General features: G+C 39.3%; 1 protein-coding gene across 2 annotated transcripts in view; it reads right to left on the minus strand.

The window, feature by feature from the left end:
- Positions 1–25,107, minus strand: part of ITPR2 (inositol 1,4,5-trisphosphate receptor type 2) — a 508,158-nt gene that overhangs the window by 356,024 nt on the left and 127,027 nt on the right. For both annotated transcript variants that reach the window (XM_043561419.1, XM_043561418.1), the window contains exons 10-11: positions 12,697–12,741; positions 1,850–2,001 (exon numbers count right to left, since the gene is read on the minus strand). In XM_043561419.1, the coding sequence (XP_043417354.1) occupies positions 1,850–2,001; positions 12,697–12,741 (197 nt within the window). The remainder of the gene's footprint in view (positions 1–1,849; positions 2,002–12,696; positions 12,742–25,107) is intronic.

Genomic DNA, 25,107 nt, shown 5'->3' on the forward strand with positions numbered 1-25,107 from the left:
CCCCACTGTGCACATTTCCAGTGAGGCTGAACAAGGCAACACTCTGCCATCTCGTTTCTGCTCCAACTATAAATAAGCATCCTTTTCATGATCTATCCAGTGCCATGTTTTTCCAGATTTCTGTGCTTTTTGTTGATGAGTCTGCTGTTTAAAACAGCCTCAGGCATAGTGCTGCAGTGCTGTCCAGTGTTCCTAAGGACAAGACTGTGATGTGCCTTATGGAGAAAATACTTATGTTAGATAAGCTTCATTCAGGCATGATACGGTGCTGATGACTGTTAGTTTAACGTTAATGATTCAACAATAGATAAAAAAAAATAAGGTGTCTTTAAACAAAAATACACACAGCACAAGATTATGTGTTATTGACTGATGAAAATATTGTGACCAGAGGCTCATAGGAACCTAATCCTTCATGTCTTCTAGGAGCAATGGCTCGGTATTTGCTATTTCAGTGTACCGGGAAAAAAAAACAGAACCAACTGTGTATGAACTGTGAGGGAATACTGAGAAAGGACAGCTAGAACTTGATCCAACTCAAACATTATCATCTTAGTGACCTTTTATTATTATCATTTCATTAACAAATATGTATAAAATACCTGCTAAAACAAAAGCATTGTGATAAGTTCCCTGCCTCCAAGCTGCTGAGAGTTAAGTAGGAAATATAAGACATAAATAAATCCTACAACAGGAGGCAAAAAGCATTAAGACCAATAAGACCCAAATAAAATGCCAAGGGGCTCCAGGAAAGAGAGAGGCTCAATCAGCATCATGACTTTGTTCATTCATAAAGGCAGGTGCAATAGAGACTGATTTTCAAAACTGTAAAATAGCACAGGGGCTCCTGGGTAGCTGAATTGGTTAAGTGTCCTACTTCAACTCAGGTCATGATCTCACAGTCTGTGGGTTCAAGCCCCGCGTCTGGCTCTGTGCTGACAGCTTAGAGCCTGGAGCCTGCTTTGATATCTGTGTCTCCCTCCCTCTCTGCTCCTCCCTTGCTTGTGTTCTCTCTCTCTCTCTCTCTCTCTCTCTCTCTCTCTCTCTCTCAAAATACGAATAAACATTTAAAAAAAGAATACTTGAAAAAAAGAAGGTAAGACATTCTCTTACCTTATGTTCTGGCTACCTCATTACCAATTCCACTTCCCCATCCCTCTCTCACTTAGGTCCCAAATGTCCTAAATTAGAGAGGCCATTTCTGAACACTAATACCTAATACAACTCTGCAGGTTTTTTTCAAAGCAGTTTTATTACCTGCTCTGGTATTTTATGCTTATTTTTCTATTGTCTCTATTCCTCATTTGAAATTAAGTATAGAACCAGTTTGTTCACTGTTCACTTCCCAGTGTCAAGAGCAATGTCTGTTAAGTTCAGTAAAGGTTTGTTGACTGAATGACTAAAGAAATGAACACATGGATGAATGAATGAATGAATGAATGAATGAAATCTGAAATTTGACAGAAATAAATGATGTAAGTATTAATAGAAATTCCCCTAGATTATTTTTCATGTTAGAAAGCAAAGGCCATACCAGTAATAAGAATAAATAATCGTCATGAATTTTTCACAGTTTCTTCGGTCCTGCACATTTTAATTATTATAATAATTATTATATTATAATTAATTATATAATTAATTATATAATTAAATAATTATTATATTATAATAAAACAAACTATGTTAATCTTCTCACAAGAGAAGCATGATTTTTACACACTAGTTCACTTATGCTTACTCCACTGATATCACAAAAGTTCCATTAACGTTGTATTTTCATTCCTTATCTCCCATTACAATCACTCAAAGAAATGTTTTTATTTAGCCGTATACATATAATTGTTTTTACCTTGGGACCAGGCAGTCAGCTCTCTGAAGAGTTGTGGCATCCAGTTCAAAGAGGGATGCAATATCATTTCCATGGGGTACTGAGACTAAAGTGTACATGATCTTTTCCCCTGCCTGGCGTTTCTTCTTTGAAGTTGGAAGATCTCCATCTCTCTGTTGAAGAGGCACAAAGTTACCTACTTTTGTCAGGTTTCTTCCTAAACTCTTCAATGAATCAGAAGGTGGGATTTAAATGTGAACAGCGTCTCTTCATTGGATTATAGAGATGTCTGTTTTACATCATCCAAAAAGGGCAGGTGAAGCCTCATAATCTTAGAGGTAATTATTACCAAGTGATAAGTCACACATTCATGGAGGGAAGGCCTGATCTGGGCAAATAACCAACGCACTAACATTCATAAGAGTTGTGCTCCCTTACCTTGTCTTAAACCTAGTTACAGAGTAGTTTTAACCATTCCACATTTAAGACGAACAGACAAGACATAGTATGTTGAATCATCCAGATTTCAAAAACTAAAGAGTCAACCTGGTAGTGTTTCAAAGTTCCTGACTAATTTCCAAAACATAACTGGGACATTATCCTGAAGAGAAAAGGAAGCAACAGCAATATTCCCATTCAGTTCATCAACTTGTTCCATTAAATCTGCAAACATACTATCGTGGCATATCAAGTGAAATAAAGTGGGATCTTCACAAAAGAAGTCTTCACAATGATGTGAAACTCAGTCAACATTTCTAGTACACCCTCTCTTAAGCAAGTGGCCACACAAGAATGGTAATTACATATTTCTACTTAAACCAAGTCTCAATCCCTGTGGAAGACTATGATGAGGCACAAGAAACCAAAATGTGATAGAGCAAATGTAATAGAAGCTTGGTAATTACACGCATCCTATAAGTATACATATTTATCAAAAGAAACAATTCAAAAATGAGAGAAGAGAAAGAGTATCACTGTACTGTCACAGGAAGTTGAACAAAAGTGGACAAGAGAAGTGGTGTTCCAAAGGCAAATGAAAGCAGGCCGTGCCCAATGACACGCGGTTATTTAATGGCCACTATGACAATGAGATATTACAGCTGATCATTCCAAAACATTCACTCAAAGTTCCATCCCAAGATTGTGAATATTATTTCCCTTGTGGTTTCATTCTGATGTCTTCTGTAAATGGTGTGCAAATCGGTAGCACCACTGAATGTGAACGGGTAGAGGAATCACCAGGGTTCCTCAGCAGGAGCAGGGCTGTGAGCTGTTAAATCCCACATAGCCCAGAAGCACCTGGTAGCTCCTGTCATCTTTGACTTATATGTCTTCCACAGAGACCACAATTCAGAGTTGAACGAAGGCAGGGGTCTGGCAAACTCTCCCCAGGTAGTTTGACCCCCCATAATAGTTGCTTCTACTCAGTAAGCACAAACTATGTTTATTAATCAGGAAAAAGCATACTTAAAACTTACTGTACATTATAAGTAGGCAAATGGATAAACAAACTATGGGACATCCAAACAGTGGGATATTATTCAGTGCTAAAAAGAAATGAACTATCAAGCCACAAAGACATGACACAGCCTTAAATGTATATTGCCAAACAAAGAAGCCAAACTGAAAAGGCTACCTACTGTATGATTCCAACTGCATGACATTCCAAAAAAGGCAAAACTATGGAAACAATAAAAAGACCAATAGCTGCCAGACAGTAGGGGGGAGAAAGGAATGAAAAGGCAGGGGCGCCTGGGTGGCGCAGTCGGTTAAGCGTCCGACTTCAGCCAGGTCACGATCTCGCGGTCCGGGAGTTCGAGCCCCGCGTCGGGCTCTGGGCTGATGGCTCAGAGCCTGGAGCCTGTTTCCGATTCTGTGTCTCCCTCTCTCTCTGCCCCTCCCCCGTTCATGCTCTGTCTCTCTCTGTCCCAAAAATAAATAAACGTTGAAAAAAAATTTAAAAAAAAAAAAAAAAAAGGCAGAGCACAGAGGAGTTTTAGGGCAGTGAAACTATCCCGTCTGATAAATGTGGATACATGTATGTGTAGTGAATACATGTCAAATGGTGGCTCCTTTTATCAAAACTCATACAATGTACAAGGCCAAGAGTGAACCCAATGTAAACTATGGACTCAGGGTGATAATAATACATTAAAGTATGTTGAGCAGTGTAACAAAGGTACCACTCAGGTGCCAAGTGTTGATAGTGGGGGAGGCTGTGATTGTGTGGTGGCAGAGAGCATATGGGAACGTGTACTTTCCACTGAATTTTGCCATGAACCTAAAACTGCTCTTAAAAATAGTGTCTGTTTAAAAAAGAAAAAAGCAGGATGAGAGAAAATATTTGTAAGTCATATAGCTGATAAGGGGATTATACCTAGAATATATAAAGAACAGTTACAACTCAAGACTACCTAATTAGGGGTGCCTGGTTAAGAGTCCAACTCTTGATTTCAGCTCAGGTCATGATCTCACAGTCTGTGGGTTCGAGCTCCATGTAGGGCTCTGTATTGACAGCACAGAGTCTGCTTGGGATTCTCCCTCCCTCTCTCTCTGCCCCTCCCGGCTCTCTCTCTCTCTCTCTCTCTCTCTCAAAATAAACAAATAAACGTTAAATTTAAAAAAAAAAGACAACCCAATTAAAAATGGAGCAAAAGTCTACAGGGAAGAAAACAATCAGCAAAACTAAAAGGCAACCAACAAAATTGGAGAAGATATGTGCAAATAACATATCAGATAAAGGGTTAGTATCAAAAATCTATAAAGAACATACCAAACTCAACACCTGAAAAACAAATAATCCAGTGAAGAAATGGGCAAAAGACATGAATAGACACTTCTCCAAAGAAGACATCCAGATGGCCAACAGACACATGAAAAAATGCTCAACATCACTCATCATCAGGGAAATACAATTCAAAACCACAATGAGATACCACCTCACACCTGTCAGAATAGCTAAAATTAACAACTCAGGCAACAACAAATGTTGGCGAGGATGTGGAGAAAGAGGATCTCTTTTGCATTGTTGGTGGGAATGCAAACTGGTGCAGCCACTCTGGAAAAGAATGGAGGCTCCTCAAAAAATTAAAAATAGAACTATTCTACAACCCAGCAATTGCACTACTAGGTATTTATCCAAGGGAGACAGGTGTGCTGCTTTGAAGGGACACACTCACCCCAATGTTTATAGCAGCACTATCAACAATAGCCAAAGTATGGAAAGAGTCCAAATGTCCATCGATGGATGAATGAATAAAGAAGATGTGCTATATATTCAATGGAGTATTACTCGGCAATCAAAAAGAATGAAATCTTTCCATTTGCAACTATGTGGATGGAACTAGAGGGTATTATGCTAAGCAAAATTAATCAGTCAGAGAAAGACAAAAATATCATATGACTTCACTCATATGAGGACTTTAAGAGACAAAACAGATGAATATAAGGGAAGGGAAGCAAAAACAATATAAAAGTAGGGAGGGGGACAAAAACATAAGAGACTCTTAAATATGGAGAACAAACAGAGGGTTGCTGGAGGGATTGTGGGAGGGGGGATGGGCTAAATCGGTAAGGGGCATTAAGGAATCTACTCCTGAAATCATTATTGCACTATATGCTAACTAATTTGGATGTAAATTTTAAAAATAAATTAAATAAAAAATTTTTTTAAATTGAGCAAAAGTTTTGAATAGACATTTCTCCATAGAAGATATTGAAATGGCCAATAAGCACATGCAATGATGCTCAACATCATTACTAATTAGTAAAACGCACTAGGATAGCTATAATCAAAGAGACAGACAATAGCAAGTGTTAGTGAGACTGTGGAGAAATTGTAACAGTACGTATATTGCTGAGGGAACATAAAATGGTGTGGCCATTTAAGAAGAGTGTGGCAGCTCATCAAAATGTTAAATGTATGACCAACAATTCTAACTGTAGGTAGCTATCCAAGAAAAATGAAAATACATTTCCACACCAAAACCTGTCCATGAATGGTCACAGCAGAATTTATAAAAGTCAAGATATGGAAACAATCCAAATGCCCATCAAATAATGAAAGGATGAACAAAATGTGGCATATGCACACAATGGAATATTATTTGGTCATAAAAAGGAATGAAGTACAGATACATGCTACAACATGCATGAACCTTGAAAACATTATGCTAAGTGAAAGAAGCCAGACACAAAAAGTCATATATTGTATGAGCCCGTATATGAAATGTCCAGCTTAGGCAAATCCATAGAGAGAGTACATTCATGGCTACCAGGGTCTGGGGAGGGGAGGATGGGGAGCAACTGATAATGGATATAGGATTTCTTTGGTAGATAATAAAAATGTTACAGAATTAGATACTGGCTATAGTTTTGGAGCTCTGTGAATGTATTAAAAAAAAAACACTGAGGGGCCCCTGGGTGGCGCAGTCAGTTAAGCGTCTGACTTCAGCCAGGTCACGATTTCGCGGTCCGGGAGTTCAAGCCCCGCGTCGGGCTCTGGGCTGATGGCTCAGAGCCTGGAGCCTGTTTCCGATTCTGTGTCTCCCTCTCTCTCTGCCCCTCCCCCGTTCATGCTCTGTCTCTCTCTGTCCCAAAAATAAATAAACGTTGAAAAAAAAAACACTGATTTACATTTTTTAAATAGGAGAGCTTTATGGTATGTGAATTACATATCGACAAAGTTGTGAAAGAGAAGGAGGGAGGGAGGGGAAAGGAACAAGGAAGAGAAGGGAAAAAGAGAGGGAGACGGGGAAGGAAGAGGAGAAGGGAGGGAGGGAGGGAAGGAAGCAGGAAGTCAGAAGTAGGCTGTTTCTCTGATGACTGCCATGTAGCTCAACAGGAAAACCCAGGTGTTATACTGAGACATGGGTGGCAAAGAAGCAGTTTTCCCTGGAATGGTGACACAAGAAGTGATAACTCTAAAGGAAATAAAAGGAAGTTTGTTTTAATTATGTCCTCATAAGATGCAAACTTGGGGAGAAACAGACCAGGAGCATTACAATCACAAAGAAATATCACAAGAGCTTTTTTCTATACTCTATAATGCTATTACAGCCAAAAGAGAAAACCACCAACATAATGAATGTTAATTAATACATGTGAGAGAAGACTGCCTCATAACATAGGAACACGGAAACAACGGACAAGATCAGTCATTTGTAGAAATAATCCAAAGGATTCTTTCAATGTGGAAGCAAAGGGATTTGAGAACAAGTGCAACAAGTGGTTTCAGTGTTTTATCAGAAAGACACAATTAAAATATGACTTTAATTAAGGAAAATAAAATTTAATCAATCATATTGAGCCATGTTTGAAGAAAGTCTTTATTACTACAAGATGATCATGTAACCTAAATAAGCAGAGATTCAATGAACAAAATTGAACAGTTTCTCTCATCACTGCCAGCAGAGATGCAAAAAATGAATATTCCTGTCTTTTTGGTGGAATACCATATCCCTAAAAAGAATATTTGTCATCTAATTTTCTGAGCCTCTTGCACACCAATCTTCCAATTATAACTTAGCTTTTGCTATGGATTTTCCCTTCAAAGAAAATACACTAACTAACCAAAGGATTTATATTTATTTACTTAGCAACTGGAAGGTGGCATGGAGGTTTATACATCAGTTACTTGTGAGTTCATTTAATATAAGTCAAATCCTAGTGCATACACTCTCCTTTTGGAATGTTCATAAAACTGATTTTCAAGACTTACAAAAAGAAAGCCGATCCAGGTTCCTAGATTGCCCTCCTACCACACCCCCTTTAGTATACCTCTCTGGGGGCTCCAAACAAGAGTAGTCAGGGACTTCTCTATTTTGACACTCTTACAATGAACAATAAAATTTTTGCCAGACATAGAAAAACCTTGATTAGGGCTAATTAAAAGAGGTCACTCTGTATTATTCATACTATTTAAGACCTGTGGTTTAGTTTTAATTACATAGTATAAGTGGAATGTACAACTATACCCCTAAAGGTATAGGTTCCTGGGGCGGGGGGGAGATAAACTCCATTTATAAGTAGCATGACATAGATAAACTCCACCGATAACATAGATATTTATAAGCAGCATATTTATAAGTAGCATAATATAGTATTATTTTTTTATATTTATATTTATTTATATTTATTTATATTTATATATATTACTTATATATATTTATAAGTAGCATAACAGATAAACATAGCATAACATAGATAAACTCCATTTATAAGTAGCATAACAATTGTTTATGTGTGAAAAGAACTTCTAACATGCATAGCAGTTTTTAAAGCAATGCCATACATTCTGCTTTTTATGTCTTGCACTCTGATAATTTGCTTAACAAATTCTCCTTCATAAACAGTTCAAGGCAGCCCCTCAAAATCTGTAGAAAATAATACATGAATAATGAGTTATAAGTATGCAATCTTTTAAATGTATGGATCAGGTTTCAATCTATAAGACTGAAAGATGAGATCTATAGATCAATAAGATCTATAAAAATCAATATTATATTTCTACAATATGAAGGCAGTTCTGTTCAAAATTGTGTGCCTGTAGCTTTTGTTTATAAACCCACCTCTTTTTTAAGTAAGAAAAAAGGCACAAAAACACTAGTTCCCTATACAGAATTACAGAAGCGCAATGCCCTCCCTCTTGTGTCACGAAAATACACGTAAGGTACAACAGAGCTTAGACAGGTGTTAGATTTAATATCAGCTAGGTATCCAAAATATTCTCAATTCAGGTAATGCAGAGCCTCGGGATGTTAACCTAGTCTGCTGGGCTCTTATAAAACTAGCAGTTTTACTTGGAAGAAAAGGCACACAGAATCTCGGTTCTACAAGTAGAAAATCCCCTTAGGAGAAGCCAGTCGAGTAAACTAATGGTTCACCCGGCTTCTCCCTCCGGTCCTAGGGCTGCCAGTGGAGACACAGCAGTTAGCCTCCTGGAACACCTTCTCTGTTGACTCATTTGTGAGTCATCGAATTTTTAGCAGAGACATCACGTTGCAATCTGTTGTTAGGAGCCAGAGACATTCTGTAAGAAATAATGTATGCATTTTCAGGGCTGATGCAGACCTGTGTGCGGCCACGGCCAAGGAAGCATAATGATGTGCAGGCATCTGTGTTCTTGGTCAGACTCTCCAGGGCTCTCACTGCTGACTTTATGTAATAGACACAACCCTGCCATTTAAAGCTGCAGACACTTCTCTTGCATGGTTCCTTAAAAATCTGTTACTCTTAAACTATTTCCTATGAGGACTCTTTTTCCTTTCTTTTCTTTATCACCTTACCATTGATGAATATAGAGTAAAAACTCATGGAAATGTGGGGGTCTTTGTTCATAATCTGGTCCCCCACCCCCAAAAAAAGTCTATGAGACAGAATTTTCAAATACATTTCAGCTAAGCATCATGGTTCCTAGAATATTGCTATTTATGTGTGTCTGTGCACAAAGACGTGGTTCTCAACAGGCAGAGAGTTTGGACCACAGCGGGGGTCATTTGGCAATTTCCAGGAGCATCTTTAGTTGCCACAACTGGGGGCAGGGGAGACCACTCCTGGTATCTAATACACAGAGTCCACAGATCTGCTAAACATCTTACAATGTAAAGGACAGCCCCCCCACAACAAATAATCTTCTGGGCCAATATATCAATATTGCTGAAATTGAGAGACCCCAGCATCGACAAAAGACACTCCCTTGAAAAATCAGATCACATTCCACATCAATACGGTAATGTGAAAATGGGTGGTGTTATTCCAAAAAAAAAAAAAAAATCCCCTTCAAAGAGCCATTTGAAAAGATGCAGCCTTTCAAGAAGGAACTAATGACTGTCAGGTTCCCAGCTGGGCTTGACACAGTTCCAATGTTTACAGGGTCCCTGTGGATGCTGTACATTTGTAAGATTGGAAATAATAGGCTCCTTTGTAGAATAAATACAGCAATTTGGGTCTTAATGGGAGCTCTGACACACACCGCCGCATTTCAGTGGCACCATGCATTAACCTTTGAAACTTCAAAAATGGAAGGCAACATTTTGATAAAGGTTTCTAAATTACAGGAAAAAATGTTAACTGGATATTAAATAGACAACATAAGGGAAAATTTGGAAAGAAAATAATTAGCATGGTCACAGTGAACTCAGCATTACTGGAACCCAGATCTGGGGTGAGATAGCATTCTGTTTGGGGAAATTGATTTCGTTTTTCACAGGCTAAGCTCTAACTGCTCCTTTGTTTTCTTTTCTGGACAGAAACATAATTATTGCTAGGTGGCAAATGGTCTATAACATGAGAAGCCATATTGTTAGCTTTAGTGTTCCATATCTTCAGTTTTATTTACTTTCAGGCTAGGGATTAAGGATAGAAGAAAGATGAAATCAAATGTCTCCAGTTGGACATCTCTCTGAGATGGCAGACGAGATCCAGTCGTAAACTTCCACAGCAAAGCAGACCCACCTGTGTCAGATGCAATTAAAGTGCTGCTGGTAGCAACTGCTTCACAGAAAACTACTCTTTCTCACCTTCAGAGGTGAATGAAGAATTTGTATCTCAGAATATAGAAGGAAACAAATCTACGAAGTCTAACTAAAAGCTTGATGGGCGCAAACAGCAAACTTCACCATGGATTCATTACCTATATTTTCTGTGCTGCTCCATAAACTTTCATACTCTATCACTCATACTCTCTCTCTCCCACTCAGCCCTGCCCAGAAGCATCAGAAGCATCACCAAACAGCATGTAGCTGAAAGGAGATAAGCTGAAAGAGATGTAATTCAACTGCACAATTCGAAGTTTGATGCAATGCCCTTTTAATCGAAACAACGTACATTTTTAGCCTACAAATATCTTTTATTCAAAAAGTTTCCCTTTATCTGATTGAATTTTAACCTCACGGCACAGAGGTGACGTATGTAGGGCAAGCATCCTCATCCCATTAGTCAGGTGGGAAATGGAGTCTCGGGAAGGCTATCTTACATGTCCGAGGCCGTACAGGTTAACAGTGGTGCTAGAAGCAGAACTCCCTTGGCTGAAGAAGTCACATAGAATCTCATAAAAAAAGACCTTGAGAAAGAGAAAGGCAACTCCTGACATCCGACAGCTGGCCTGGTGTGATCGGGCAGGCTCAGTGCTGCCAAGGGCACCCTGACTCTCACAGCCAGGCCACGGTGTCCTCCTGCGAACGTGAACGATTTCACAGAACACCAACATCAGACAAGGCCGCTCCATGCCCGGGATGGATCACGTCAAAACAACACTGCTCCATAATCATACCTGAATACTGACAACATGTCAATGTTGTCCAAGCCATAAAAATGATTCGATATCCCTTTCCCCTAGCTAAAATGAATGCTTCTTCTTTAGCACTCACAGCGTTAGCCTGGCTCTCATCTACCCTCCCTATAGATAAAAATGTATTAAGATACTTCCTCCTCCTGCCAGCATTCTTATCCACAGTGAGCCCCACTTCTTTAAATCCTCCCCAAGTCATCTTGTACAAGCCCAATTCCTACCATAGGTTCTTTCTAGCACCCTCTGAGAGGCCCCACAGTTCCCTTGGATGTAAATGCAATGTGCAATTAACCCCATTTAAGAACTGGTGTGTTCCTGGCAGTCATTGGCAAGAGACCATCGACCAGCTTATAGTAAGAACCAAAGACTCAGCTTTTAAACATGGTTATGGATGGCGTTTTCTAAATCATGGGGAAAGAAGAACCCAACAATCCTGGGCTAGCTTTTGAAAACCAAGGAGAAAAGAATCCACACAGGGGGAGAAAATTGAATTATAAATAAATGATCCAAACCATTTAATAAGCCTACTTCTATGTTTAAGGACATTTTGACACAAATTAAAGTTCTCGTTGGGCCAAAGACCTGATACTTCAGTTTCACTTCTGTTGTAAACCTGATAGTCAGATGGAGAAAGAAGTCAAACAGGATTGACTCAGGTACAGAAATTCTGATTTGATTCACCTCCCTCATATCAACATCCTCATAAAACATAAAGCTGAGAGCCAGTGCAAAGACAGTAGTCATTTCGATTAAACATTTAAACTCATTCTGTCAAAAGGTGGAATTTTGAATGCTGTAGTAATCATTCTTAGCAATTCCAAAAGAGATTGCCAAATTCCTAAGAAAATTAAATTATACACTGTGTCTATTTTACATCCAAATATCTAGCTAAATTGCTGAAAATACATACAGCTATATAGATACACCTTTCTATCCAGCCCACCAACCAGGTTTTGTCTGCATCACACCAAATTGTCCTGAATTTCAGAACTTTCTATTGAATTAAGTCCTACTGTCCTCGTAACATCATCTTCTTTACAACGGTGATGGAAAAGCAAGCTGAATAATAATAAATATCTTAATGAAAATTGGCTTTTAAATAAGATTGAGATGTTTTTTGAGTGGCATGCTTCATAATATCAGAAAAATCAGTCATATAGTTGTTTGATGCCTCAATTTCTCCCCGTAAATAGAACCCAAATTATTTTTAATCAGAAAAGATTGTCCCATTGTGCCCTTTTACTATCATCATACCATAATTCAATTTGTCTTTCCTAATTTCTATGCACTTATGAAAAGTAAACCCAGACCCACCATACCTCCCAGATGCCCATGGCCATCAGTGCTCCATCATAAATGGCCTCCAAGTTGCCAGAAATCTCCCTAAATACCTATTACCAGACATCTATTTATAATGTCAGTGCATCATCTTTTACTTATTATCTGTGATTCATAGCCTCTAGTCAGAGAATCTCTCAGAATCCCTAGTCTTCAAATTTTCTATTAACTTTTCAATTTGTTCATATAAAATATGCACAATATTTTTGGAATTTGTTGGGGAAAAAACAATTCCACTCACCACAGTTTTTCCTTCATTTTGAGCATCTCGATAATCAGGATTAAGCTAAAAAAAAAAAACAGTTTTGAATTGCTATTAACAGCACATTAACAAGACCAATGATCTTCAATTCACTATTGTATCCTTAACTAAACTCAATATTTAAAAAAGCCTAAGAAAGAAACCATCACTAAATATTACAATTTAAAACATTACCTTCAAGTTCTACCTGCAGGAGACATGAGCTAAAATGCCAAGTTTATGGCTTTTGTTTATATTAGCACAGTTGACATCTTTGCATAAGTGAGAGCTGACGATCTCACACCCTCTGAGGAAGCCTTCAAAAGAGTTCATCATTTTGCCCACCACAAAATCTCCCACTAACCAACAACTCTGTTTTTCAAATTAGACCAAAGGAAAGTCTTAACAATGATCCGAGATCATGCTCCACGTGCTCTATACATAAGAAAAGAAAATCAGGGGCGCCTGGGTGGCGCAGTCGGTTAAGCGTCCGACTTCAGCCAGGTCACGATCTTGCGGTCCATGAGTTCGAGCCCCGCGTCGGGCTCTGGGCTGATGGCTCAGAGCCTGGAGCCTGTTTCCGATTCTGTGTCTCCCTCTCTCTCTGCCCTTCCCCCGTTCATGCTCTGTCTCTCTCTGTCCCAAAAATAAATAAACGTTGAAAAAAAAATTTAAAAAAAAAAAAAAAAAAAGAAAAAATCAAGCAAAAGAAGAGCCATATACCAGATATATATGTTGGATATGAGGGCTATTGAATGAGTATTGTGGGGTTTAGGGGTCATTCCATTGAGGTTGATGAGTTTTAGAAATGCTGAGTGTTAATCCACATATTTCCGGCTGGCTGGAATCCATACCTCCTGACTGGAGGTGTGAACAACTGGCTGGAATCCATCCCTCCTGACTCCCACCTGATGACACAGTCCCAAAAGGATGTCTGCATTGTACTGAAATAACCAGCTCATAATTTGTAAAACAACAGACTTGTAAGGTGTTTTTATTTAAATAATGAGTTGTTCACTCGATTTTAACCCTTCAATATGAATATGTTAGTGTATGTAACATGTAACCACATAAAGTCTCCATTTAAGGGGCTCAGTCACTTAAGTGGCCGACTCCTGGTCTCAGCTCAGGTCATGATCTCACGGATCATGGGTTTGAGACCCGCGTCGGGCTCTGTGCTGGTGGCAGGGAACCTGCTTGAGATTCTCTCTCTCTGTCTCTCTCTCTCTCTGCCTCCCACCCAGTTCTCTCTCTCTCTCTCTCTCTCTCTCAAAATAAATAAATTTTAAAAACTTAAAAAAAATAAAGTCACCATTTAAAATGTAAGATCAAGAGTCTTTCTCAGAATGACACTTGGCTAGTGGCTCTGAGGAATGTCCTCTCTACTTAGTACCAAATATCAATGAAGGTGCTGAAAAAGATCAAGAAGAAAGCAAAGCAAAGCAAAAAAAATCTCAATCCCATCAAAAACGAAGACTGAAAAACAACCTAAACCCAAATCTACCATGAATTGCCAGCAATTACAAAACAGTCGATGCTGGAGGAGAAGCAGATACCTCTCCAGTTTTTATCTCCTGGCATTCTTCAACCTCGCTTCAAGCTAACAGCCTTGTGAACACAAGTAAGATACATGCTGTGGTTCCCACGGTTTGTCCATCCACTCAGAGACCCCAAGTGTTTGCCCGCCAAAAACCTACACAGAAGTGTCTACCGCTGAGGAGCCATTGTTAGACTGAGCGGAGACTGGTCTCCCCAGACTCCCATCCACTGTCCCACTACCTCTGTCTTTCCATGACCATCGAGATGCAACAAAGCTCAGAAAACAAATGGGCAGAAAGTCAAGGGAACAGATGATAGCCGAGGGCTTTCTGAGAAGCACTGCCTGAAGAAAGAGAAGAGAAAGAGCTGTGGCTTTGTATGTGGGAATCACACTGCCTAACACTGTAGAAATAGAGAATAGGAGAGAGAAGCAAGTGCAGGAGAAACCAGGGACACAGAGTCGCCATCTGCTGGGCCTGAGACCCGCACTGCAGTGTGTCCTTCAGTCGGTCCTTCAGCTGAAGACTGAAAAAGGATTGAGAATTTTCGAAAATAGAATAGGGGCACCTGGGTGATTCAGTCGGTTGAGCGTCCGACTTCGGCTCAGGTCATGATCTCACAGCTGTGCCGACAGCTCAGAGCCTGGAGCCTGCTTCAGATTCTTCGTCTCCCTCTCTCTCTGCCCCTCCCCGGCTCATGCTCTCTCTCCCTGCCTCCTTCTCTCTCTGTCTCTCAAAAATGAATAAAAATTTAAAAAGATATTTTTTTTTTAATTTTTTTTTTCAAAGTTTATTTATTTTTGGGACAGAGAGAGACAGAGCATGAACGGGGGAGGGGCAGAGAGAGAGGGAGACACAGAATCAGAAACAGGCTCCAGGCTCTGAGCCATCAGCCCAGAGCCTGACGTGGGGCTCGAACTCGCAGACGGCGAGATCGTGACCTGGCTGAAGTCGGACGCTTAACCGACTGCGCCACCCAGGCGCCCCAAAAAGATATTTTTTTAAATAGAATGAAAAGGGGCACCTGAATGGTCCAGTTGGTTAAGCATCCGACTCTTGGTTTCAGCTCAGGTCATAATCTCACAGTTCATGAATTCAAGCCCCACATTGAGCTCCGGGCTGACAGCACAGAGCCTGCTTGGGATCCTCTCTCTCTCCTCTCTCTCTCTCTCTCTCTCTCTCTCTCTCTGCCCCTCCCCACTCATGCATGCTCTCTCTCTCTCTCTCAAAAATAAATAAACTTAGGGGCTCCTGGGTGGCGCAGTCGGTTAAGCGTCCGACTTCAGCCAGGTCACGATCTCGCGCTCCGTGAGTTCGAGCCCCGCGTCAGGCTCTGGTCTGATGGCTCAGAGCCTGAAGCCTGTTTCCGATTCTGTGTCTCCCTCTCTCTCTGCCCCTCCCCCGTTCATGCTCTGTCTCTCTCTGTCCCAAAAATAAAAAAAATAAATAAATAAATAAATAAATAAATAAATAAACTTAAAATAAAATAAAATTAAAATTAAAGCAAAAATAAAATAAATAAAAAATAGAATAAAAAGACCATCTACTCAATCCATCTGGCTCTGCACAGAGTCCACTTGCTGAGGATAATAAGGAAGGAAGGAAAAAAAACAACAACATGGGACTGATTAAAAAGCATGTTAGAAGGGGAAATTCTTTTTACAGAGCCTTTCTGAATATTTTCTATGGTATAATGCAAAATAAATTTTCAGGAAATGGTTTGGCATATTCAAGAAAGCATAAGTAAACATTTCCTCTACGTAAAGACAACAAACTACACAACAAGCTAAAATATAACACAGAATTAATTACGTAAATAATAATATTAAATATAAAGAATTATAAAAAGAAATTAAGAAAGATTTCACTAAAAATGAAAAGTGAATACAAAATTAAACTCCATGTTGACAGCAATAAAAATGCTATAGCAAATGAGGGATTAAAAAAAAATAAACAGGCACCTCTCAATACAGAGGAAAGATATAAAGAATTAAAAATTAGGAAAAAGAAAATAGCCATGGAGGATCAGAGAAGGGCATATCAATTAACAGATAACCAGCGCCCTGAAAAGGGAAAGAGAAAATTAACAGAATACACAAGCAATAATCAAAGATAATACAAAATAAAGTTTTGCTCAGCTGACAAACTGTGTATATAGAGGTTACCATACCCCACGAAAAATCAACTAAAACACTTGACACATTCATTTGAGGACAATGAGCAGGGGAGAAAAAACATAAAACAACAGTAGGGACATAAAAGATGGCCAGAAATTAGGTTTAGACAAAAATACTTACCACATAATAGGAGAATGGATAAATAAAAGGTGGAATATTCAAACAATGGAGTACTACTCAGCAATAAACGTGATGAGCTACAGATATAACAACAAGGATGGATCTCAAAAATATATATGCGATGGGATACTGTTCAGCTATAAAAAGGAATGAAATCCTGTCATTTGCAACGATAGGGATGGGCCTTGACAACATTGAAATAAGTCACAGAAAGTAAATACCATAAGATCTCACTTACATGTGGAATCTAAAACCAACTGAGCTCATACATAGAGAACAGATTGGTGGGTTGCCAGAGGTGGGACATGGGGACTGGGTGAAATGGGTGAAGGCTGCCAAAAGGTACAAACGCCACTTACAAGAAAGTAAGTCGTGAGGATATAATGCCTAGCATGGCGACTATAGTTAACAAGACTGTATTACATATTTGAAAGTTGCCAAGAGAATAGATCTTAAAAGCTCTCATCCAAGAAAAAAATTTTTTATAATTATGTATGGTGATGGATGTTATCTAGACTTAACTGTAGTAATCATTTCACGATATATACATATACCAAATCATTGTGTTGTACATGTAAACTAATATAAGTTATGTCAATTATATATTCTTAAAAATGTTGTAAGTAGAAGAAGCCACTCATATGACTCCATTTATATGAAATCTAAGATCAGATAAAACTAAACTGTGGTTAAACAAATCAGGAAGTGTGGGGGAGAGGGTCCAAGGGAGAGGAATGGATAGAAAGCAGAAGCCAGCCAAGAGTCACATGACTGCAGTCTCTCAGGTTTTAGAACTGACTAACAGTGGGAGGCAAGGGAGGGGGTAAGAAAATGGGAATCCAGTTACAAATTGCCTGTTAGTGCTAGGCCAGCAATTGGGGAGATTTGAGGCTGAACTTTCTTTTTCTATGGAGACACATTTCTCAGGCTCCTTAAATTCCCTTGAATTACAAATAAAAGAATTAATCCCAAAATGGGATTATTCTTGCTTTTGAAATCCAAGAGTGAAAGGTAGAAAGCCAAAAAGATAGTGAATTAACTGGCCCCCTGTCTACTGATTAATCAAACACAAAAAGACACACTTTTACTTGGTAGTGATGGCACTTCCAGCATAGTGCCCGGGAGGGGTTTACCCGGCTGTTTTAGCCAAGTATCACTGTTTTGTATTTTTTAATTTGTTGTCAATTTGAAGAATTCAGATGTTTTTTCAAATTAAAAAACTGTGCATACTAAAATGATAGCTAAGTTACTTCCAAAAGATATGCAACATGTTTAAACATGGATATATCTTGTGATCCAAGTTTTTATTCACTAAGCATTGCAGTAGTTCACCACAGACACTGTGACGGAAATTCATACTGGAACCATGATGTAGCCTAACTAAAATGTGTACAGGAACAGGAAGTAACATACCTAAGTCAAACACACAATCACATATGCCCTCTGAAATATAAGTTATATTCTATCACCAAGACTTTCTGAAATTCAGTCTTCACATTTTTCATCCACTTTGGGTCACCCAGTTATAATCCCTAAGGGAAGTCTGGGAACTAAATTTCAGACTCTGCTCTGTGAAGACACACCCATGAGCTTTATAGAAAAGGTCACTCAGGGGCGCCTGGGTGGCGCAGTCAGTTAAGCGTCCGACTTCAGCCAGGTCACGATCTCGCGGTCCGGGAGTTCGAGCCCCGCGTCAGGCTCTGGGCTGATGGCTCAGAGCCTGGAGCCTGCTTCCGATTCTGTGTCTCCCTCTCTCTCTGCCCCTCCCCCGTTCATGCTCTGTCTCTCTCTGTCCCAAAAATAAATAAACGTTGAAAAAAAAAAATTTAAAAAAAAAAAAAAAAAGGTCACTCAGCCAACCTTGCCACCTTGGAATTCAGGGTCCTCATAGGTAAAATGAGAAAAGTCTATGACCAAAGCCTAATCATACTAATTATATGTCATTAAATTTTGTAACTCGAGTCTTTGGCAACAATACTAAAGATAGTGATAGGTCAGTTAGATTTTGCCTCATCTTTGTGTCTCTCCAATAACTAATATGGAGTTATTGCTTCAGTAAATTCATTAAAGGATAATAATAATGAGGAGAAAGAGGAGGAAGCAGAGGGGAAGAAAGAGAAAAAGGAGGAGAAGCCACCCAAATATATCTATGACTATATAAATTTATCAGTATTAACTGAAGACCAAATAAATATATGCTTTAATGGATGTTTTAGTTATACTGATGCTTTCCTTCTCTAAATGAAATAATAGCAGTAATTATTAAAGTAATTAGACTCAGGATGAACCAAAAAAAGATTATTTCTAATAGAAAGAAGAAGAAAAAAGACATGGTCATGTGAAGATTCCTGAATCTTTTAGGACGTTAAAGGAAATATTTCCTTATGTTAAAAAATAAATTATAAATCTGGCATTGGAGAGAGAGAGACCTAATATGCTATTCAATCGTTTATTCAATAAATATTAATAGAATATCTATAATGGGCAAAACATTGTGGCATATGGTATTTTAGCAAAGACAAAAAGAATGTGGTCCCTGACCACAAGACCTTACAATCTAAGAGGGAAAATAAGACATAAATACAGCTAGCTGTAATATAAAATAGAATGTGACAAGAGATATAAGATAAGAATGAATAATTTATAAATAATATAGGTCAGAAGAAGGAGGGATCCGTGGTGGGCAAATTTATTGAAGAATTATTCATGGAGAACGGAGCATCTGAGATAAGCCTTGAAGGATGGGTAGAAATTTAACTTGCAGAGAAGGAGAGGAGTGAAGAAGACAGGAAATGCAGGGAAGATAACGCCACATGGGTAAAAAATAAGACTTGTTCAGAGAAGACCGATAAATGTCACTTATGGAATACTTTTTATATCCTTTTAAAGGTTAATTCATTTCCCCTTATAATCATCATAGTAGAATGGATTCTTCACCCCCACTTTACAGATGAGCCCCCTGGGCACATCAAGTGAAGTCCTCTGTGCAAAGTCACACCACTGGTGAGTGGCAGGGTCACTGGGAGCAGAGGTCTGACCATTCCAAAGCTACATCCTTTACTTACTATAGCATGTTACTTCTCTCCTGCCTCCATAACGAGGAGGGATGGGATCCAAGCCAGCCCAGACCAATGGGGCCATTAAACCATAGGCTAATGGGTTCACATCTTCAGAAAGATTTTGCATATCACTGGGGAAATGTTTGCTGAAACATTGCATTAAAAATCCTCATTGGCCATGGTTAGTAGGAGATGGAGACAAAGGATGGAAGAGGGAAAGTAACCAAGTGCGGTGGTTCAAGTGAGAGGCAGCAAAGCCCTGACAGAAATAATCATGCTGAAATGGAAAGGAAAAAGCAGACGCAGAAGATTTTACAGAGCCAGAGTCAGTAGAATCTGAATGTGTAAACTGAGAGAGAAAAATATGTTTGTCATCACTTTCAAGTTTCTAACACTTAACTAAGAAAGCTGCACTGTTTTATGGGGAAACAATTCAATCTTGGATATAGTTATTGAGTTTCAATGGCAGTGGGACAACTGAGTTCAAATTCATGGCCCAGTAAAGCCAAGGGAGTGAGTGACAGAGAGAGGATATGAAGAACAAAAACACCCAGTACTAAACCTTTGAAGGGAGCTCTCATTTAAATGGCCAAAGAGGCTACAAAGAAGTCAAGCAAAGCATGACACAAGTCAGAATAGAAAGGTGGCAGAGAAAGAGAGAGAGACACAGAACTATCATAAACACGTGGGCAGTGAAAGCCACGATGGTACCACAATCAAGTGAAAGACAACCACAACTTTCCATGGAACACAACACCATCTGGACACAACACTTCTAATACACGTTCATTTTCTTCACTTGATCTTAGCCAAAAGGCCGAGAAGCAATGCGTTCATTTTCTTAAAACAAAAAGGTTACTTGTTTTATGATGAAATGTGTTTTGATCAACTTTTATTATATGTAACATTAAAATCATCACTTGTGTATTTTTAAATAATTATCTATCTTCTTCTTTCCAATGACTGGCATTTCAGAGACAATCTATTATTCTGACTGACAAGTCTAGAAAAGAAAAGAAGGGAAAAATAATCTTTATTGGATGCTAACATGTGCCAGGCATGATTTGCATTTTGACATATAACAGTTATGCGTATGTGTATAGGGTCTGGTATATATATTCTTCTACTGTCCTTATTTATATATATGCCTACACACACAAACATACAAACCAGGCCCTTTTCATAAACTGTGGCTGATACAGTTGATGGCAAACTAAACATAGGGATATTTAAAACTATAGCCCTGAGATTCATAAGGTTCTATGATGATGGACAGGTTCTAGAGTACTAAGTTTTTAACTAATTAATTAAATCCAAAGTCAGTTGTATAGTCAGGAAATAAGTGTTTACTGCCACCTGGTGGAAGTCTGGCCTATCTACAAACAAGTAAGCTAGTTGTCTTTGAAAGGGCAATTACAAAATCTTTAACAAGTAAAATTATTTGCACTACCCAATCTATCTTGTTCTGGAAAGGATCATTGTTGCTTTAATAATATCCAAAGAAAGAAAATGGAGAAGCAGCAGATCAGAAATTGTGATACTTGATTTATAATTGCTCCCTTGACTATGGAGGAACTATTTACTGAGGCTCTCATATCATCCCATTCAAAATATGATAAAATTACCTTCTCCCCCATTGACCATTGATATGGTTGTGAACTCTCCTGTACCAATAAGGAGACATTGGTGTTTATTGACACAAGTAAAGGATCTAGGGCAAATGTCAATGAGTGTGCTTATAATTGTGCTGTGCATTAAATGCAAATGCAAACATACATGGCTGTTCACCTTCCTTCCCCTCATGTTACCTTATTTCTTGTTTGGCCCCATGGAAACTGACATCACAGGAAGACCTAACAATACGGTACTGTAAATGTACTGTAACACAGTATCTGACAAAGCCACAATTGGCTTCATTATCTAATTCACAATTAAATACTTTGTTCCACATGTTGTCCATGAGTTTCTAGCATTGGCTATTTCTCAAAAATAAATTTTGAATTATCCAAAACAAAATAGTGCTACATTTGTATTGCTATTCTTTTTTATTTTTTTTTAAGTTTATTTATTTTTTGACAGACACAGAATGCAAGCATGAGCTGGGGAGGGGCAGAGAGAGAGGGAGACACAGAATCCGAAGCAGGCTCCAGGCTCCAAGCTGTCAGCACAAGGCCTGACGCCGGGCTCGAACTCACAAGCTGTGAGATCATGACCTGGGCCAAAGTCAGACGCTTAACCAACTAAGCCACACAGGCACCCCTATTGCTATTCTTAAATAGCTTGCAGTTTATGTGCTTTGTCTCTATAATTAAACTACAGAAGCCTCAGCATATGAAATGGTCTAATTTCCTTTGGATAGTGTCCCCTTCATTTCTATACAAGCAATCGCCTTACTGACATTTTTCTGAAAAACTTGGCCACCCTGGAAGTTAAAACAGAATATCATGTTTAGGAAGTATATGTTTAAGTAAAATTTTGAGGTTTTTCTTTTTTTTTCTTCATTTGTGCTTAGATTTAAGGTTGCAGCCCTTTAAACTCCCTGTGAGATTTAACATGGTCATCTATGGATGTCAATAATTTTAACATTACACAAAATCAGTTGTCTCAGATGCATATGCAGAGGAGATGTCCCAGTGACTGAATTCATATCATTCTCCTCTACACTGTAAACACCCAATGATAAGGACCAATGGTTAATAACCTTTGTTTTCTTCACAACATCAAAATAGTGCTTCCACCCAGTGGGCAGTCCATAAATGCCTGTGTAATGTTGGTAAGACATAGGTCAAGGCTTCTCACCATTGGCACTATTGGCATTTGGGGCCAGATAATTCTTTGTGGTGGGGGCCATCCTAGGCATTACAAGATGTTTCCCTGCATCCCCAGCCTCTACCCACTAGATGCCAGTAGCTCCCTCTCACCAGTTCTGACAATAAAAATGTCTCCAGACATTGCCAAATACGCCAGGATCACCACTGGTGAGAACCACTGGTATAGATGAAGCAATGCAAGTCTAGCATTGAGCCCAAAGACCATCATTATCTTGTTTTTTGTTTTGTTTTGTTTGTTGTTTTTTTTTAACTTTGGACAAAGTAAATCGCCTCTCAGAGCCTGGGTCCCTTCTTCTGTAAAGTGAAATGATTGGATGCAGACCTTCAATCTCTCTCTCTGATTGATCCTTTAGGTTATCTAGTGTTTACTAAATATAAATTAAATATCAGACTCCGTTCTAGGCGCAAGGCATCCCGTGGTGAGCCCCTAAACTTCCCCCCATTCAGTCATCTGACTTACAAAGAAATACCAGTTCTGGAAAAAAATTACAATCAATAATAGTAGGAGTAGTGATAGTAATAATAAACAATGCTACTCCACATTTTTTGTCCCCTCCTTCTCAATGGAAGGAAAGGGACTTAATACTTATTGAATACATTTTATGTGCAAAGTGCTAAACATTCCATATCATCTTTAATCCCAAAAGAATCCCATGTAATATATACAATCATCTTTTTTACACACAAGGCAACCGATGTTCAGAGAGGTCAAATATTTGCTTAAAGTCAGAGAGACTGTGAGCAGTATACATGGGACTTTTTCCCCCACTACACTAGGCTGTCTTTGCCACACTGGCCAATATAAACACCATATAGTCAAAGGCAATTCAAGAATTACATAATCCAATTTGCCAGAAATGCCTCAAGCACATTAAAAAGTAATATTTCAAATTATCAATATGTGTGTTGAGAACGGAAAGGATGAGGGAAAAGAGCCTTTTCACTGCCAAATCCTGCTCCTGTAATAGGAACTTCCCTATAATGTAAAAACAGTTCCCTTCTCATCTAATTTTTTTAAAATAGACCTTTAAAAACCTGTCTAGTAGGACTTGCTTTCCCTTTATTACTGCTTCTCCTGCACGGCCATGATATGAAAACTCAGTTCACCTTTCCTTCCGCTTCCTGGCTCCCTTGTTATTCCTCTCCCCAAACCCCCCACCCCGGATTCCAGTCTCCACTGAAAATGCTCTCAACCACAGATGACTGTGTTCTTGCCAAATGCTGTAAATACATTTTGTTCCTGACCTTTTCGGTAGCACTCCCTCCTTCTTGAAAGCCTATCTTCCCTTGCTTGACATTGTGATTCAGCCCATTTGACCTTCCAGTTGCTTCCTTGACTTCTCAGCCTCCCAATCTGCTGCCCATCCTTTAAAAACTGGCATTCCCCACAGTTCCACCTTCAAACATCTCCTCACTCTCCTCATACTCCCTGATGATCACACCCATGCTGACGATGACTACATCTACTTCTCCAGGTGCACCAGTCCCCAAACTTCCAGAAGATGTGAACACTGTCCCTATCAGGCATTTTCACCTGTATACTTTAGAGCACTTCCAATTAGACATAGTCAAAAGTGAATGGATTCTTTTCCTCATCAACACTGCACCCCTTCCCATGTTCCCTAAATTGGTGAATGACGTCGCCAGTTCTCCAAAGCCAGAATCCTACTCCTTACCCCCTAACATTCCATGGATTACCATTTTTTCCATTGCTTCCAATGTCCTAAAAATGTATTCTCCCGTTCGCCTTCTTGCCATTACCAATGTCACCCCCTTGATTCAAATCCTCAAAATACCCTGATGGTATCAGATCTTTCTCTCCTATCTGGGCTCCCTGCCTCTCAGGCAATCCCTTCCAGCTGCTTTACAAAGGCTCCAGAGTAGGGCGCCTGGGGGGCTCAGTCAGTTAAGCATCCCACTTGGGCTCAGGTCATGATCTCATGGATCTCAAGTTTGAGCTCCGTGTCTGGCTCTCTGCTGTCAGCCCAGAGCCCGCTTTGTATCCTCTGTCTCCCTCTCTCTCTGCCTTCCCCTCCCCTCGCACTCTGTCTCTCTCTCAAAAATAAATAAACATTAAAATTTCTTAAAAACGCTCCAGAGTAGTTCTATCCACTGGAACTTTCCCTGTGATGATGGAAAATGTTCTGTATTTGTGCTACCCAATATCATGTGCTTATTGAGCCCCTTGAAATGTGGCTAGTGTAACTGACAAACTGGCTTTTTAATTTTAATAGTACTTATTTTAATTTAAACAGCCAACATGTGGCTAGCGACTACCGCACTGGACAATGCAACACTAGAGTGGTCATCTTTAAACACAAATTTATTTAGAACACTGCTCTTTACTTTTAAAATAAAACCGGGGCGCCTGGGTGGCACAGTCGGTTAAGCGTCCAACTTCAGCCAGGTCATGATCTCGCGGTCCGTGAGTTCGAGCCCCGCGTCCGGCTCTGGGCTGATGGCTCAGAGCCTGGAGCCTGCTTCCGATTCTGTGTCTCCCTCTCTCTCTGCCCCTCCCCCGTTCATGCTCTGTCTCTCTCTGTCTTAAAAATAAATAAACGTTGAAAAAAGAATTAAAAAAAAATAAAATAAAACCAATTCTCCTTAACTTAATATATACAGCCTGAAAAAAATCAGCTTCCTACATTTCTGCCCCCCCCCCCAACCTTCTAGCACCACATCCAAA

This window comes from Prionailurus bengalensis, chromosome B4, assembly GCF_016509475.1.
Source record: "Prionailurus bengalensis isolate Pbe53 chromosome B4, Fcat_Pben_1.1_paternal_pri, whole genome shotgun sequence".
NCBI lineage: Eukaryota > Metazoa > Chordata > Mammalia > Carnivora > Felidae > Prionailurus > Prionailurus bengalensis.